The 18,363-nt window shown below is 48.6% G+C and overlaps 1 protein-coding gene across 1 annotated transcript in view; it reads right to left on the reverse strand.

The window, feature by feature from the left end:
- TGM2 (transglutaminase 2) overlaps positions 1-15,936 on the reverse strand; it is a 35,142-nt gene extending 19,206 nt beyond the window's left edge. The window contains exons 1-2 of the mRNA XM_065414382.1: positions 15,927-15,936; positions 7,047-7,226 (exon numbers count right to left, since the gene is read on the reverse strand). Of these exons, the coding sequence (XP_065270454.1) occupies positions 7,047-7,226; positions 15,927-15,936 (190 nt within the window). The remainder of the gene's footprint in view (positions 1-7,046; positions 7,227-15,926) is intronic.
- Positions 15,937-18,363: the final 2,427 nt, after the last annotated feature.

Raw genomic sequence — 18,363 nt, forward strand, 5'->3', positions numbered from 1 at the left:
GGATGACTTGGTAGCAAAGGCTCAGGGTTGAGGGGGAGGGATAGCTCAGTGGTTTGAGCATTGACTACATGGACTCCCTGGGTTTGAAGCTGGCAAGGTAGAGACAGCCCTGTCCTGCTAGCCAGGCAGGTCAATTGAGGTCCGTGCAGTTTAGGCCCCCAAACGCTGAGCCTCTGTGCAGATGTTAAAGAACCCCTAGCACTTTTCTGCAAGAGTAGACATGTTCGTCCCTGTGCCCTTGGCCAAAATGTCAGCTACCTGCTACCCTCCACCCCAGAGGTAACTGCATTCAATTGTGCTGTATGGACACACTGTCGTTTGGAACACCCTTTGGGATCACTTGGGATGAAAGACACTAGGTAAAAATCATACTGATAGCCAAAGGAAATGGAGGCAGCGAGCAGCAGGTCAGTGGCTGCTGCGTCTGTGTCCAGAATGGCCCGGGTCACTCTGACAGGGAACGTGTCTTTCCGCATACATTTACCGCACTTGGCAGGTGTGTATCACCCGTGTGGCTGCAGGGAGTGCGGCGGAGACCTGAGAGCCCCAGGAGGTGTGAGTGCTGGTCTTGGGGATGAGTGTGCCTAGCATGAAGCTAGGGTCACTGATTCTGGGCTTTCAGCCTCTTATGTCAGTTTGTAGAAGTTGAAGCTTATACAAAACAGAAATGTTGTAAACAGGCAAGAAACAGCAGGGCAAAAAACTGTTTCTAGGGAAGGGCACGTTTCCAAGGGCAGGCTTCAGTAAATCCCTGGAGCTTCAGAGAAAGGCGAGAACAGCTAAACGGCATCAACCCAGATGGGCAATTCAGGGGGAGGGGGGAATTCCCTCCTGGCCCCTGCAGGATGTCAGTTTATGCCCTGAAGCCTGATGGTTGATTAACTGGATCTTTGAGACAGGTCTGCACCAAAGCCCCAGCTCCAAACACCCCGGAACTGTACATCAGGTTCCAGACTTTGCAGCTGGTGCCTTTCTCTATACGGGGCTGTGACAAACCTGCACTCTTTCCCCTGCCCCATGGGTGCACCCTTAAAGCTACAATGTCAGTCATAGCCCTGGCTCGATGGGACACAGAGGTGCGGCCCACCCACTCATAACCCAGAGTCACCATCACAATTGCTTCTTTTGAATATCTAGCCCAGGGATCGGCAACCTTTGGCCCGTGGCCCGCCAGGGTAAGCACCCTGGCGGGCCGGGCTGGTTTGTTTACCTGCCGCGTCTGCAGGTTCGGCCGATTGTGGCTCCCACTGGCCGCGGTTCGCTGCTCCAGGCCAATGGGGAGACCCCAGTGGCGCAGGCCGAGGGTTTCTTATTTGTTCTACACTGATTGGCTGTTTGATTTTGATGAGGCGCAGTGGGTGTAGCTAGGGCACTGCTCTGAAAGTCACAGACTACAAACTCCCCTCCTCCAGCGCTGCTCAGAAACGTTCTATCCAGAGCCGTTCTCCCCTAAACGAAACCCAGGGACACTAACCTTCCTCCCCCGGAGTTACAGGATGTGTCTCACAAAACAAAAACCTTCCCACAAGGATCTGTTCCCAAACGCAGCAGGAAGACAAACTCCCTGGGGAGTTTTTCGTCCTGTCACAGCAAAGGGCAAAACTCCCAATGACCTCAGTGGAGCCAGGATTCCACCATCTGTGCCTAACTCCAGGGCTAATACTGGTTTTCTAGTGAGCCTCCTTGTGGAGGCTCTAGATTCAATGACTTCTCTGGAGAATTTAGGGTTTTCCCCCCTAGGGAGATGCCATTACTTACAGGGGTGGATCTTGCCCTAGTTTTGCATCTCAGCTCTGGGATTTAACTCCTCAGACACCTAAAATGAGTCATGTGCCTCTAGGCATCCGCCCATGGGGATGCCTTGTTCTTGAATTCCAAGATGGGGTAACAAAAAAAGCCTGGTCGGTTTTATTCATTACATTTTTTGTTGAAAATTTTTTTTCTGACCAAAAGGTTTTTTCTTTTTTTGACAGAATAGAAATGTTCATGAAAAGATTTCCATTTTCACTGAAAACATTCTGACTTCTCCCCTCCCCTCCCCGCCCCATCTCTAGTTTTAGGTTTTTTGATGAAAATCTGAAAAATTTCTATGAGAATTTTTAACAAAACCGAGTTTTAATGTTTTTGTTGCAACTTCTCATTGGGAAAAATAAATTCTCGGCCAACTCTATGGTTCATGATTTTGAATGTCATTCATGAGCCCTCCTGTCCTAGGCCCTGGCACAGGACATCCTGTTTAGGGCCCTCCGCCATGGAGGAGGGCCTGCAGGAGGCTAGTAAAACTGCTTGAGACAAGACCGGGCTGGAGCAAAGGCATTATTTATCCCCAGAAGTGTCACACTTTAGCCAGTTGCAGGGCAGATTTTCCCCATTCCTCCAACCAAAATCCCTCTGCACTGTCCTGCTGGGACCTGCTGTGTGGGAGACGGTACCTAATGCTGCCTGGAGAGTTCAGCCTCTCTTCGGAAGCTGCCGACAAGTCAAATCTCGTATGCTAGACAGCGCAACGGCTTTGTGATGTGGCCACAAGTGACTGGATGGAGTCTCACCGAAGCGGCCAGGCCCGCACGTGGTAATGCCTCCTCCTCTGGGGCAGGGATGAAACTGGAGCAAAAGGCCCCAGAGCTCATTCCCAATCCCCTGGGCCAACTGGTGTCCCTCCGGGTAAAAGTTTGTCAGTACAAGGGATTGGAAAGACAAAAAGTGGCTGACACTATTAATAGAATCTGTGCTGCATTGCAGGGAGCTGTCTCATCCCCCCTGCCCTTGGCAGCGCTTCTGGGCTGCAGGAGGATGGCTCTCTGCGTGGAGGTGGGAGGGGCTGGGAGTCAGGGAAGGCACACAGGTTGCGTCCGCACGTCAGAAATACCCTGTGGCAGTGAGTCTAGGGCCCAGGTCACCTGACTTGGGCTTGTGCTGCCGGGCTAAAAATGGCAGCGTAGCCCTTCGGGCACAGGCAGGAGCCTGGGCTCTGAAACTCGGCGAGGGGGGTGGGTCTCAGAGCCTGGGATCGAGCCCGAGTCTGAACTTCTACACGGCTATGTACAGCCCTGCAGCGCAAGCCTTGCTAGTCCAAGTCATTTGACTCGGGCTCCGAGACTTTTTGTGCAGTGTAGACGTGCTCATTGTGACTAACTCTCAGAGAAATTCCATGCAGAGACTTGGGGAGGCTAGGCCCTTTTCTTCCTTGATCCTGTATTGCTGAGGAAGATGGGTGTTGGCCAGCCTGCAAGCTTCCTTGTTTTGTTCCCCTCCCCAGCCCTCTTTGGTTGTCCTTGGCGGAAAACAGCTGCCTGATGTTCAGAGATAACACATGAGCCAAGATCTAAGTAGCTTTCTCCCCCACACCCACCCAGGCCTGGAACAGCCCAGCTCTTGAATAAATAACCCTAGTGCAGGGGTTCTCAAACTGGGGGTCGTGACCCCTCAGGAGGTTGTGAGCTGTCAGCCTCCTCCCCAAACCCCGCTTTGCCTCCAGCGTTTATAATGGTGTTAAATATATTAAAAAGTGTTTTTACTTTATAAGGGGGGGGGGTGTCACACTCATAGGCTTGCTGTGTGAAAGGGGTCACCAGTACAAAAGTTTGAGAACCACTGCCCTAGTGTGACACTGAAGGTGGGGCAGTGTTTGAGATAAACCTAGGAACAGGGCCAGCTCCAGGCACCAGTGAAGGAAGCAGGTGCTTGGGGCGGCCAATACAAAGGGGCGGCACTCCGTCCGGTATTGGGGTGGCACCTCCGGGTCTTCGGCGGGAATTCGGTGGTGGGTCCCACAGTCCCTCTCTTCCTTTTTGAGCTGCCGCCGAATTGCCGCCGAAGAATGAAGCGGCGCTATAGAGCTGCCGCCAATCGGCTTTTTTTTTTTTTGCCGCTTGGGGCGGCAGAAAAGCTGGAGCCGGCCCTGGGTGGGACTATTCAGGCAGGAATTAAAGCCCCCAAATCCATGCAGGCTGCTATAACCAAGTCCTCCAGCCTTTGCAATGCTGTGGGGTGGCGGGAAGTTCCGTTCTTGTGTGTGGTCTGCTCCCTCCGTCCTAGCTTTGTTCTGCGTGTGTGTGCTGTGTGCGCACGACTATATCCGGGATGGGGAGAGGAAAGGAAATGCAGCATCCTAGCTGCGTTCTCCCCGATAGCCCCTGTAGGACTGGATTAGTGGCGCACACAGCTGGTGGAAGTATGATCCAATGTGGGTAGCGGGTTGAGCAGTGGAGCTGGTCCAACCCGAGCACTGACAGTGGGGCTGGGTCTTTCTTACTGTGTTCTACGGTCACCTGGGCAGGACCAAGATAAATAAACCTTCTGCCAGGCTGTCCCTTTGCTGGGCTTCCCTACGGTGTTCTGTCCATGGACAGATCTGGGGCTCACGCTGGGAAAGGAGTTTGGTCTGGCTAACCTTGACCCATCCAACACTACTGCACCAGCACACCTGGCCTCTCTTGGGGAAGTCCCTCTCTTTGGAGGTCTAATTTTACTCAGCAATTGAAAGATGGAAATTCCCCAGACGCTGGCCCAACCCCAAGAGAAAAAACGTGCCCAGACTTTGAGACGGTTCATAGCCAAAGCCTCACAACCAAACCCACATCTTTCTGGGCTGGGTCCACCACTGTTGTTCCTTCATGTCTGATTTCTCCCAAGATGGAGGATAGATGTACCTTGACCGTGAGCAGAGGCCATCTCCTTACCCAGTCACTAGAAGGGAATTGGGATCTTTACACAGAATCAGCCCTGGCCCACACACAGAGTAAGACTGGTTTAATTATAGGTGTGATTTTTATACTGATTTGGTTAAAACGGTACAACTTTGTGTGCAGACACACTTATATCATTTGAACCTGGCTTATATCAGTTTAGCTTGCACTGGTAAATGTACAGGTGCAAGCTAAAGGCATAGAACCAGTTTTAAATCATTTTATGAGAGTCCACACGTACAAGTTGTATGATTTAACTAAACTGATTTACATTAAACAGTTACAGCTTCCGTGTGCAAACAAGCCCTTAGCCTATGGAGGGTGGAAGCACAGGGGGACCAGGAATTGGGAGTTTTGGGCTACATTCCTGACTCTACCACAGACTCTATATGTAACTTTGGACTGTCACTCAAGCGCCCTTCTGTGCCTCAGTTTCCTATATGTAAAATGGGGATAATATTACTGCCTTTTGGCATGGGGGTGACATAAGGCTCAGTTAATTAATATTTATTAGGACCTTAAGAGTCTTAAGTGGAAGGTACTATGTGCATATACAGAGGGTCCATGCCACTAAGGGATATGATTTTATTTTATACTTGCAATCCTTATTATTTTATTCTGAATTCCTTGAGCTGGAACCTTAGAGTACCATAAAAATAGCTTGTGGATGAAACTCTTATTTGGCTTCTGAAAACTTCTGGCCAAAGTACCTCTTATTATTCATAGTAGTAGTTTGTTTTTCTAGTTATGGTAATGCAAATCCCAGGTGTGAAAGTGACTGCTTGCATTTTTGGAACACCACATTAGGAGTCTACAGATGTTATGGATTCCAACTCAGACATTCCAAGGTAATAGCTGGGCAAAGCCCAACCCTGTCAACTCATCTGAAATAATCCTTAGCACAGACTGATTGACTTGTCTTCATGCCCAAACACTTAAGAAGTGTGGAACGTGGCAACGATGAACATTGTTGGCTATGGGGAGTTAGTGTTACACTCAAGCACATAACATTCACAAGTGCTGGGGCTCTTGCTTTCTTGCTTTCTTTCATAGAATCGGGTTGGAAGGGACCTCAGGAGGTATCTAGTCCCACCCCCTGCTCATAGCAGGACCAACCCCAACTAAGTCATCCCAGCCAGGGCTTTGTCAAGCCTGACCTTAAAAACCTCTAAGGAAGGAGATTCCACCACCTCCCTAGGTAACCCATTCCAGTGCTTCACCACCCTCCCAGTGAAAAAGTTTTTCCTAATATCCAACCTAAACCTCCCCCACTGCAACTTGAGACCATTCAACTATTATTATATTGTGGAGCCTCTGTTTTTATATCTTTCTGTCCGGGACTGTGAGGAAAAACCACCTATGACATCAGGATCAGTGCCAGGGAAATTTTACTTTAATGTTGGAAATAACATGACTGAGATAACAGTCTCCTGACAGGAAGAGGAAGCCGTCCTCTCAGATCCCACAATGTAAAACAAATAAATAAAAAGTTTGGACCAAGGACTTTTAGATTCACTTTGTGAGTTGCAAAAACAAGCAAATATAAGCAGTAGGGGAAGCAATTAGTTTTCTTGAACAAAAATGTGAGGGCCATTCATGTGGTAGTGCTTGCTTATCTGGATGGTGACAGACCTCGGGATGGACTGTCCAAGGGGAATGGGGTGGGGTTGGCCTCTTACTGAGGTTTCGGGGTGGGGAGGTGGGGTAATGGGGGTGGAAATTGAGGACGGCTTGCCTATAAAATGATTGGGGGAGAGGGGGAATCTGTATACAAGTGACAAGTGTGGAAAGTGCTTTTTTGAATGGGCTGGGGCAGGGATGGCTCTCTCCATGATGACTGGGGTAGAAAGTGCCCCTCCTGGACACAGGGCCGGCTCTAGGGTTTTGGCCGCCCCAAGCAGCCAAAAAAAAAAAAAAAAGCCGCGATCGCGATCTGCGGTGGCAATTCGGTGGGAGGTCCTTCGCTCTGAGCGGGAGTGAGGGACCGTCCGCCGAATTGCCGCCGAATAGCTGGACGTGCCGCCCCTCTCCGAAGTGGCCGCCCCAAGCACCTGCTTGGTAAGCTGGTGCCTGGAGCCGGCCCTGCCTGAACATGACGGCGCTGAGGTGGCTTAGTTGGGCATGGCCTATCTCTGAGGGGAGGGTGGATAATGTCTCTCTCTGAGGGGAGGGTGGATGGTGTCTTTCTCTGAGGAGAGGGTGGGTGAATATGTCTGTCTGTGAGGTGAGGGGGTAGGATGGCTCATCTCTGAGGTGATGTGACGGGGTGGATATTGTGTGTGTCTCTTAAGGAGGGGATGGAGGTGGCTCCTCTCCAAGCTGACCGCAGTTGAGTTTAGTGAATAGCTCTGGACTTACCTGTCTCTACGTTGAGAGTAAGTCTATCCACTCCTTCCTCATAACCCCTTCCAGCGAAGTGCAGCGTGATGGTGAAAGACTGTCCCCTCCTCACAACGAGCTGCTGGCTGCCCATGTCAGCCGTCATGTGGTTCTGATTGTTGCTCTCACACTCCAGGTTGCATGATTCCAGCACCAGATCTGCAAAACCAACAGCATCTAAGGCCGTGTCTACACTCAAAACATCAAAGCGCTGCCACGGGAGCGCTCCCGTGGCAGCGCTTTGAAGTGCGAGTGTGGTCATGCGCCCCAGCGCTGCAGGTACTCCACCTCCACGAGGGGATTAGCTTACAGCGCTACAGCGCCAGTGTAGCCAAGCCCTCAAGCTCTCTTTCAGGAAGGCAGCAAAGACACAGCACAAACTGACCCAGACTCCACTCTCTCTTCCTTTGAATCCATTTAGTGGTTCAGAGGCTGGGCACCAAAATCTGATGCTCCAGCTGAGAAGAGATCAATTTTACTCCTATAGAGCTCATGCATTTGGCTTCACTACCATGTGTTTCTCATGTGCACGCACACATGGCCAGGTTGTTGTTCTGCTGCATTTAGGGAGTGCAGGGTGCATCTCCATGCATGAGCAGGGAGCTCTGAGCCCCACGAGATTCACGAGTTGGGAATCTTTACCTTGGTTTATGTCGGTGTAACACAGGGCTGGATCTAGCCCCTCCTCCCCCCGCCACCTCCCCACCCCCACACTCATGATTAGTCATCTACTAATAGTGAGTACAAGTTTGGTTGATAAAGGTAACACTGTTGATGTAATATACGTAGACTTCTGTAAGGCATTTTACTTGGTACCACATGATATTTTGATTAAAAAACTAGAACGATATAAAATTAACATGGCACACATGAAATGGATTAAAAACTGGCTAACTGATAGGTCTCCAAAAGTAGCTTGTAAATGGGGGAACTTAATCAAGGAGTGTTTCCAGTGGGGTCCCCCAGGGATCAGTTCTTGGCCATACACTATCTTTTTAACAATGACCTGGAAAAAAACATCAAATCATCCTTGGTAAAGTTCGCAGATGACACAAAAATTGGAGGAGTGGTAAATAATGAAGAGGACAGATCACGGATTCAGAGTGATCTAAATTGCTTGGTAAACTGGATGAAAGCAAACTATATACGTTTTAATATGGCTAAATGTAAATATACACAACTGGGAACAAGATGGGAGGACTCTCTCCTGGGAAGCAGTGACTCTGAGAAAGATTTGGGGATCGTGGTGGATAATAAGCTGAACATGGGCTCCCAGTGGGAGGCTGTGGCCAAAAGAGCCAATGCGATCCTGGGATGCATGAACAGGGGAATCTCAAGTAGGAGCAGAGAGGTTATTTTCCGTCTGTATTTGGCACTTGTGCGACCACTGCTGGAATCCTGTGTCCAGTTCTGGTGCCCACAATTCAAGAAGGAGGCTGATAAATTGGAGAGGATTCAAAGAAGAGCCACAAGAAGGAATAGAAAACAAGCCTTATAGTGATAGACTCAAGGAGCTCAACCTATTTAGCTTAACACAGAGAAAGTTAAGGGGTGGCTTGATTACTGTCTGTAAGTACCTACATGGGGGACAAATATTTAATAATGGGCTTTTTAATCTAGCAGATAAGGGTATAACATGATCCAATGGCTGAAAGTTGAAGCTAGAACTGGAAATAAGGTGTAAGTGTTTGACAGTGAGGGTAATTTACCATTGGAACAACTTACCAAGTCACGGTGGATTCTCCATCACTGACCATTTTGGACGTTTTTCTAAAAGACCTGCTCTAGGAATTACTTTGGGGAAGTTCTATGGCCTGTTCTGTGCAGGAAGTGAGACTAGGTGATCGCAATGATCTGTTCTGGCCTTGGAATCTGTGCATACATGCACACACAGCATGCACACACAGCATGCACACACAGCGTACATACATGCACACACAGCGTACATACATGCACACACAGCATGCACACATCTCCTCTAGCATTCTAGCATGGAAATGGCTTCAGTGAAACCTGTCTGAACTCCTGGGTTATCTGTCCTTTTAGTGTGCCTGGTCGATTGCCTCAGCAGTTAGGAAAATAGCTTCCCACCATGAATCATAGAATCACAGAATATTAGGGTTGGAAGAGACCTCAGGAGGTCATCTAGTCCAGCCCCCTGCTCAAAGCAGGACCAATCCCTAACTAAATCATCCCAGCCAGGGCTTTGTCAAGCCGGGCCTTAAAAACCTCTAAGGATGGAGATTCCACCACCTTCCTAGGGAACCCATTCCAGTGCTTCACCACCCTCCTAGTGAAATGGTGTTTCCTAATATCCAACCTAGACCTCCCCCACTGGAACTTGAGACCATTGCTCCTTGTTCTGTCATCTGCCACCACTGAGAACAGCCGAGCTCCGTCCTCTTTGGAACCCCCCTTCAGGTAGTTGAAGGCTGCTATCAAATCCCCCCTCACTCTTTTCTTCTCCAGACTAAATAACCCCAGTTCCCTCAGCCTCTCCTCATAAGTCATGTGCCCCAGCCCCCTAATCATTTTTGTTGCCCTCCGCTGGACTCTCTCCAATTTGTCCACATCTCTTCTGTAGTGGGGGGACCAAAACTGGACACAATACTCCAGGTGTGGCCTCACCAGTGCCGAGTAGAGGGAATAATCACTTCCCTTGATCTGCTGGCAATGCTCCTACTAATACAGCCCAATATGCCATTGGCCTTCTTGGCAACAAGGGCACACTGCTGACTCATATCCAGCTTCTCGTCCACTGTAATCCCCAGGTCCTTTTCTGCAGAACGGCTGCTTAGCCAGTCGCTCCCCAGCCTGTAGCGGTGCATGGGATTCTTCCGTCCTAAGTGCAGGACTCTGCACTTGTCCTTGTTGAACCTCATCAGATTTCTTTTGGCCCAATCCTCCAATTTGTCTAGGTCACTCTGGACCCTATCCCTACCCTCCAGCATATCCACCTCTGCCCCCAATTTAGTGTCATCCGCGAACTTGCTGAGGTTGCAATTAATCCCATCATTCAGATCATTAATAAAGCTGTTGAACAAAACTGGCCCCAGGACCGACCCCTGGGGCACGCCGCTTGATAACGGCTGCCAACTAGATATTGAGCCATTGATCACTACCCATTGAGCCCGACTAGCTAGTCAGCTTTCTATCCACCTTATAGTTCATTTATCCAATCCATACTTCTTTAACTTGCTGTCAAGAATACTGTGGGAGACCGTATCAAAAGCTTTGCTAAAGTCAAGGTATATCGCATCCACCATTTTCCCCATATCCACAGAGCCAATTATCTCATCATAGAAGGCAATCAGGTTGGTTAGGCATGACTTGCCCCTGGTGAATCAATGTTGACTGTTCCCAACCACCTTCCTCTCCTCCAAGTGCTTCAAAATGGATTCCTTGAGGACCTGCTCCATGATTTTGCCATTCCCTGGGTTCTCTTTCTTCCCTTTTTTAAAGATGGGCACTATATTTGCCTTTTTCCAATTGTCCGGGACTTCCCCCGATCACCACGAATTTTCAAAGATAATGGCCAATGGCTCTGCAATCACATCAGCCAACTCCCTCAGCACCCTTGGATGCATAAGATCTGGACCCATGAACTTGTGCATGTCCAGCTTTTCTAAATAGTCCTTAACCTGTTCTTTCGCCACTGTTCTTTCACCATGGCCAAAGCTCCCAGGAGCAAAGTGAAACTAATTAATAATTGAAGCAATCTACTTGTGGGGGAGAGAGACGCAGCATCCTGGGTGTCTCTGAGCTAAAATCTCTCTTGGATCATGACTAGGGCCAGGGGATGAGCTAATCTCCTCCCCACTCTCCCTTCTCCCAAGACACAGAGAAGTGTGACACAGTTTACAGTCGCCCTAGTTCGGTACCACCCACAGAACTTAGACAGCACTCTTCGTGCGTCGATCTCAAAGAGCTTTACAGAGCTGATGCACGTTACGTTCCCCGTTCCACCAGGGAGTAAACTGAGGCGCACAGAGAGAAAACATGGTGCCTATGTCACGCAGCCAGTCAGCGGGAGAGCTGGGAGCGGAATGCTGAGCTTCCCCTCAGTTCTGTGCCAGACCCCTTGCACTAGGCTTCTGCTCTTAATGCTACAACAGCGGAGAGGCCTGAGGCCAGGCCACAGGTGTGTCGCAGAACTGCACTGGGTCCATCAGGATTCAAGGGCAGGAGAGACTTGCAGAGGGGCAGCAGCAGAGAGGGCCAGCGTTTATCCTTCCTGCCTCTGGAGGAGTTTGGCTTCAGGCTTCCGCTGCCAAGTTGTTTGGGTTGTTTTCCCCCCCGAAAGCGAGAAGCATTTCTGAACTCGGGGAACGCTTAGCTTTGGATGTTCCCTGTGCCCTCGGTCGGGCTGACAGGAAGTTTCCTATTTCCTATGCCTTGGCAAATCGGAGAGCCTGCCCATAAACGTACTGCGAAAAGGGATGTCTGACTGCATGGCCTGAGGCATTCTGCAGGGCGTGCTCTTGTGGCAGTAGGGCAGAGAGATACTGATGTAAGCAGGGCCTGTGCTAGGCAGCCGGTGATAATCAGACAGCGCCATTACCCGTTGTTTCAGCGGGGTTTCCTGGGGCAATGCGATATCATTCATCATTGTTCCAGGCTAGCGAGCCGTGAATGCATTGCAGTCAGGCAGATTAGTTGCCAGAATAAGTGAAAGTATTTAATGTAGGAGAACACATAGCGAGTTCAGTGCCAGAGTACCTGAGCTGGAAAACCAGGGCCTGATTTATGGAGCAAGTGCTGACAGGGCTCACTGCTGCTTCGTTCCCATCCTCTCTCAGCAATAGGTCACCTAGAGCAGTGGTTCTCAGCCGGGGGATGCCTACCCCAGGGGCATGCAGGGGTCTTCCAGGGGGGACATCACCTCATCTAGAGATTTGCCTAGTTTTACAACAGGCTACAGAAAAAGCACTAGTGAAGTCAGAACAAACTAAAATTTCATACAGACAAAGACTTGTTTGTACAGCTCTATCGACTATACACTGAAATGTAAGTACAGTATTTATATTCCAATTGATTGATTTTATAATTATATGGTAACAATGAGAAAGTCAGCCATTTTTCCGTACTAGTGGCTGTGACCCTTTTGTATTCTTATGTCTGATTTTCTAAGCAAGTCGTTTTTAAGTGAGGTGAAATCGGGGGTACGCAAGACAAATCAGCCTCCTGAAAGGGGTACAGTCGTCTGGAAGGGTTGAGCGCCACTGCCCTAGGGAAGGGGCTGGATGCTGGCCAGAAGGAGGAAGGGAGGGAGCTGCAGAAACCCGTTGCTATAGGAATGGTGCCAGGTGAAAAAAGGAAGACCACTGACCTTGCCGCATCCAGAGCAAAAGGCTTTCTTGCAATAGTGCCCTCACGTTCGTGCTTATGGATATGCCCCCAAAACCTCCCCACAAAGTCAGCCTTGTTGCTTGCCAGCAGGGAAGGGCGTGTGAGAGAGAAATACTTGCTTTCACTGGTGGGAGGCTATCGCGGTAAGACCTAAGAGATCTAGAGAGATGGAGTTATGGAGAAAGCGTAGCTTGCCCGTAATCAAAATGCTTCCATCGGGCGGCCGAGCTGCAGGAGTGTGACCAGCGTAGAACAAACTGAAGGGAGAAGGGAGACTTCCATTTTACACATTTCACCCCTGATTTAGCGAAAACTGCGCCCAATTACATGCGTATGATCTTATATCAAGCTAGACTCTGCCAGAAAATTTGGGCCAAGTCAGAAAAAGTGTGTTAGAGAGAGGAATTCTAAAAAATGATGTTTGGCTCAAAAATCCAGCTGGAGCTGGTAACGCCAAACTTGTATTCTGTTGGCCTCTTTGATCAGTAACAACCAGTTTATTCCTTAGTTATTGCATTGATGATAACATATACTAGGATGTTCGCAGAGCTCTTCCTGGATGTCTGCATGCTAGTCACGGCAGGTATTACAACGTTCACAAGACCATGAATGGAATGAAATATCTTAACATTCCAGTTCCATTTTCTCTGTGTTTTAAAATCCTTTAATGTAACAGGGACACCAGTTTAACAGTCAAATTTCTGTCTGCCAGACTTCTATTTCCTACTGTTATAACTAACCCAGGACAGCTGCCACGAAAGAGATTAGAAGGGTTTTTCTCTTCTGGTTTTTTGAGTTGTCTTTGCTTTGTGCATTGGAGAGTCGGACCTAGACTCTGGTGCTCACTCCTGCGAGAGATAAGAATGGCCACAGGCCTTGCTGCGTTCACAACAAAACATGTAACTCCCTTTTTCACCCTTGCTTTCCCGAGCCATACTTGCACTTTAAACATACACAAACCAGCTCTGAACTAAGCTCTTCCTGGCATCTAGCAGCAGGAGACGCAGAGAGAGATTGGCAGGGTTTGTTTCTATTTTGAAAGACGTGGGGGTGCTTGGAAGTTGGACACACCATGGGAGGGGCCCTGTGAGCACAAAGACAGAGGAAGAGGAGCTCATGGAAAACTTCATTTCCACCTTCTCCTAAGAACAGCCCAAGCCGAGGGCCCAAGGGAGGGCCCTCATGGAAGAGAAATGCCAGAAGCAACATTCCCCGGTGATGGCAGTGAGCACCATGCAGCGACCTCAGTGGAGTTTTCCCCATTTACGCCCACATATAATTTGGTCCAATCTCTGATGTAAGGGATCCTGTTTTTCATCATCCTGAGGGAAAATGAAAGATGAGGGTCTTCAGACTCCTCTCAAAGTCCGACCGCTGCCCTGTAGCGATGAGCAGTCAGAGGGCTTAAAGCAGACCCAGCTCACTCAGTGCCACAGTCAGGTCTGGCCGGGAGCAGAGGGACCTTGTTTTCCTTAGGATGCAGTCATTGCAATGCCATTACGGGCTCCTCCTCTTTCATTCCTTTTTATTTTGTCTTGGGACGGGACTGAATAAAACCCGGTCTTGTCACTGAGATCCCAGGCGGTTGAACGGAATTAACTTCCCTGTTTGTTTTTGTCACTGTTGTGGATTTGACATGTCTCTCACCTGCCTATCTGCACCTCCACATGAGCCTGTATTGCCTGGTCTCACTGACCATAGACTGAACAAAGAGGGCTACACACTGATCAGAATCTGACATGGGAAATATTATTTCATAAGAACATAAGAACGGCCATACTGGGTCAGATTAATGGTCCATCTAGCCCAGCAGCCTGTCTTCCAACAGTGGCTAATGCCAGGTGCTTCGGAGGGAATGAACAGAACAGAACAATTATCCCCATCCATCCCCTGTTGTCCAGTCCCAGCTTCTGGCTGTCAGAGGTTTAGGGACGCCCAGAGCATGGGGCTACATCCCTGGCCATCTTGGTTAATAGCCGTTGACGGACCTATCCTCCATGAACTTATCTAATTCTTTCTTGAGCCCAGTTATACTTTTGGCCTTCACAACCTCCCCTGGCAGTGAGTTCCACAGGCTGACTGTCTGTTGTGTAAAGAAGTACTTCCTTATGTTAGTTTTAAACCTGCTGCTTATTAAATTCATTGGGTGACCCCTGGTTCTTGTCTTATGCAAAGAGGTAAATAACACTTCCTTATCTACTTTCTCCTCACTATTCATGCTTTTATAGACCTCTATCTCCCCTCAGTTGTCTCTTTTTGAAACTGGACAGTCCCAGTGTTTTAATCTCTCCGTGTATGAAAGCTGTTCCATACCCCTAACCATTGTTGTTGCCCTTTTCTGCACTTTTTCCAATTCTAATATATCTTTGTTGAGATGGGGTGACCAGAATGGCATGCAGTATTCAAGGTGGGATGTACTATAATATGATGTTTTCTTCTATCCCTTTCCCAATGGTTCCTAACATTCTGTTAGGAATTTTGACTGCCGCTGCACATTGATCAGTGAACTATCCACAATGACTCCAAGATCTCTTTCTTGAGTGGTAACATCGTTTTGTATGTATAGTTGGGATTATGTCTTCCAATGTGCATTACTTTGCACTTATCAACATTGAATTTCATCTGCCATTTTGTTGCCCAGTCACCCAGTTTACCCCTTTGTACCTCTTCACAGTCAGCTTTGGACTTCACTATCTTGAATAATTTTGTATCATCTGCAAACTTTGCCACCTCACTGTTTATCCCCTTTTCCAAATAATTTTTGGATATGTTAAACAGCACTGGTCCCAGTACAGATCCTTGGGGAATGACTCTATTTACCCCTCTCCACTGTGAAAGATCTAGAGAAGAAAGTATTCTTTTCCCAGCGAAAGACTACACAGAAAAGCCAGCTATGTGTCAGAGGGATTTCTAAAGGCTTAGAAGGGTTTTTTTTATGGCTTTATTTAGATAACTCTCTTTAAAAATAGGGTGAGATTAAAAGCAAATATTTTTAGAGCAGCTCTCTGCAGAGTCCTGCTGAAAGGGAGCTTGCAATTTAAAACAGTATTTTAAAATTTCACTCTTTACAGCAACGGCTTTATTAAAACAATAGCAAATTACTGTAGTTATGGTAAAGAACAAAATTAACTCCAAATAGTTTCCTCCTGATCATAACTATCTTCTATTTTAATCTTTGGCGTGTCTGATTATTCTGCACTTGAGTCAAGAGTTTGCCATTCAGTTTCAATAAGTTCCAGAAATACAAACAAGTGCAGCTGACATAAAGGAGCTTGCTTAATGTTCCAGCCTGAGCTAAATGAACAGACTGGAATACTCCTCAACTTTTCAAGTAGAACTTATGCACACAGATACATCCCGACCTACTGATATCACTACCCACCCTTACATATACACTTTGCAAAGTTCACTATAACCAAGCAAAACATTTCTGATTTAGAAGAATTATTAAAAAGTTGTCAAGTTTTGCTGAAATGCAGCCTCTGGCAATGTGCCGTTCTGCAGCTTTACCTTCAGCCATGGTGTCCAGCACTGGAATCCCTTTTACTCTGCTTGCGCTCTGCCTACAGCTATGAAAAAGGAGCTGATGGTTTATCTCCTCCCACCCTCACTACTTGTGCTCTCCCTTTATACAGGCAGACACAGCACACACCCCTTCATCTGGGTGGATGGTGGAACCTAAGCAAGAATTGGAAAAAAAACCCCACTGTTTCCAAGAAAAACTAAATCCACCTATTTTTTTTTCAACTTTGAGCATGGATTTGTGACAAAAGCGGGTCTGTAATAGCTCACTTCCCCCCACACATGCTAAAAATATACAAGTAAGTGACACATACAGAAAGAGCCAGTGTGGGGACAGTGCCGATAAATAGCCTCTCTTGCTGGTCAATGTTGTGAAATTCTTTCCCCAGTTTCAGGGAAGGAATTTCTTACGTCATCCTATGAAAGTGGGGCTCGTGTGTAGTGCCTGAGGAGGCTAGTCACAAACCTGGGTAGTGGGGCTTTCTCTTTTAGTTAGCTGGTCTGAAGATTGTGTCCCCCCTAATCTGCACAGGCCATTAAAGGGAAAGGCATAGCTCTTGGAAACCCCCTTCTTGTAAACACACTGGGAGGAGATGTGCTCTCCCCAGGGAAAACATGGCGGACACCTTGTATTCCTCATGTCAGACCCTCCTCCACCCACCACCCCATGGGCTACCTAAGAGAATGAGTTGGCAGAGTGAAGCGCAGGGGCTGTGCTCTTTTCAGACTGCAACCCCACATTCTCCCCCTCAGCCACAACCCAGAATCCTTTGGGCCAGTTGCTGTGGCCTTTGACTGTGGGAATTGGCTGCTTTTGGTACCTCAGGAAAACCATTTGCAAGTACATGTAGTGAGCAAATCTGCGGGGGGAAGGGGGGAGCTCGTGACCAGTCAATGGTGCTGAGCTCTTGGGGGAAGGGAGGGAACTACCCACAGATGTGGGGAGGGAATGAAGGTTAAACATTCGGTGGTTCCCCAGGATGGGAGGTGTTGCTGCTCCTGCACTTGGGTGCTGACTGTCAATCACAAGCGGAAGCTTCAGGGTCCGTCCATGAAGTGAGATGGTTGGACTCACTCACTGACGGGTAACTTACACCTCTTTCTGAATCCTCTCCAGATCTGGCCCTTCGTGAACATGGTCCAGAATAATCCATAACCAATCAGCGCTTTGGGGCATTTTGCTCACAAGCCGCCTGGGACCAGACAATCATATTTTATGTATTGCTGTCTCCCTCTCGTTTGGGCAATCCCAGTACTGGGAGGCAGTTCGTGGGAGCCCGGGGAGGGGCCTGCTCCATGCCACTGGAACTGGAAGATGTTCATGAAAAATGTGTCCCGTGTTTTTAGTTGAGAGGTTTTGACATTTGACACTTTCGCTATTGTCCGTAATGTCTGAGCTGCCCTGTAATGGAAACCAACCAAAACTTCCACCAGCTTCTCTGTGCGCTCAGCTGATGTGCCACCTTGTAAGCTGGAGGGCAGAGAGCCTTGGGCGTCCTGAAGAAGCTATGCAATAGAGGGACTATTTTCCTCATTCTCTATTGGTGGAAGAACCCCACTGTCACCAAAGCTGTGCTGAGTCAGTGCCCTGGCCTTTTCTACACTGGTGCCAACAGTTAATTGCATTGCCGCTGCAAAGCTGGAAAATGACTTGGTTGCAGCCCCTGTGGCCCATGAATTGACCTGGCTACAGCACTGGCATCTAGTCCCTCCCCGCTAAATGGCTACTCTGCTAGGTGGCAGGTGGACGGCAGCTGGGCACGCTCTCCATTGACCATGGGGGGAAAGCGCTCCAGCAGGGAGAAAACAAAATGACCGATTGATTCGGTAACACCCAAGGAGCTGGGTTGTTTTCACATCAGTGTGTGGGATTTTGCAAAAAGAAATCCTGGCTCTAGAGTTCAATACCGTGTTCCGGCACATGCCATGGAGGGAGGAGCAGCCACGGGGAAATGAACTCTGATGGATTTAGCTCAGCCAGTTAAGTTTTTCGTATTTACAAACACTTTGCAGTTGATTGTCCTAGAGATATGGCACGGTTCTGTCTCACACGGCAGAGGGCCGGCTGGGGCCTCTGGAAATGAAATCTCTCCCTGCGCATGAAATGAAGCAGGCAAGCAGAGCCCAGCATGGACGTAATGTTCCAGCTGTGGCTGGGAAGAGCCAGGCCATTCATCATAACCCGCAGGAGGGGGGCAGGGAACAAGGTTAAATGTGCAATAAATCCGGGCTGAGCGGAAGCCTTGTGACCTGATGTGGTTAGTTCCAGCATCCTGGGGAATCAAGTGGGGGAGCCATGTCTGGAGCTGCATTGCTGATGGACCTGAGGAGGAACACATGGTGGATGGGCTGCACTTTTCATCCTGCGTAATGTAAATCAGCCGCCTCGAGAAGATTTGCCTCATCTTCCCATCTCGGAATGTAC

This window comes from Emys orbicularis, chromosome 12, assembly GCF_028017835.1.
Source record: "Emys orbicularis isolate rEmyOrb1 chromosome 12, rEmyOrb1.hap1, whole genome shotgun sequence".
Taxonomy (NCBI): Eukaryota; Metazoa; Chordata; order Testudines; family Emydidae; genus Emys; species Emys orbicularis.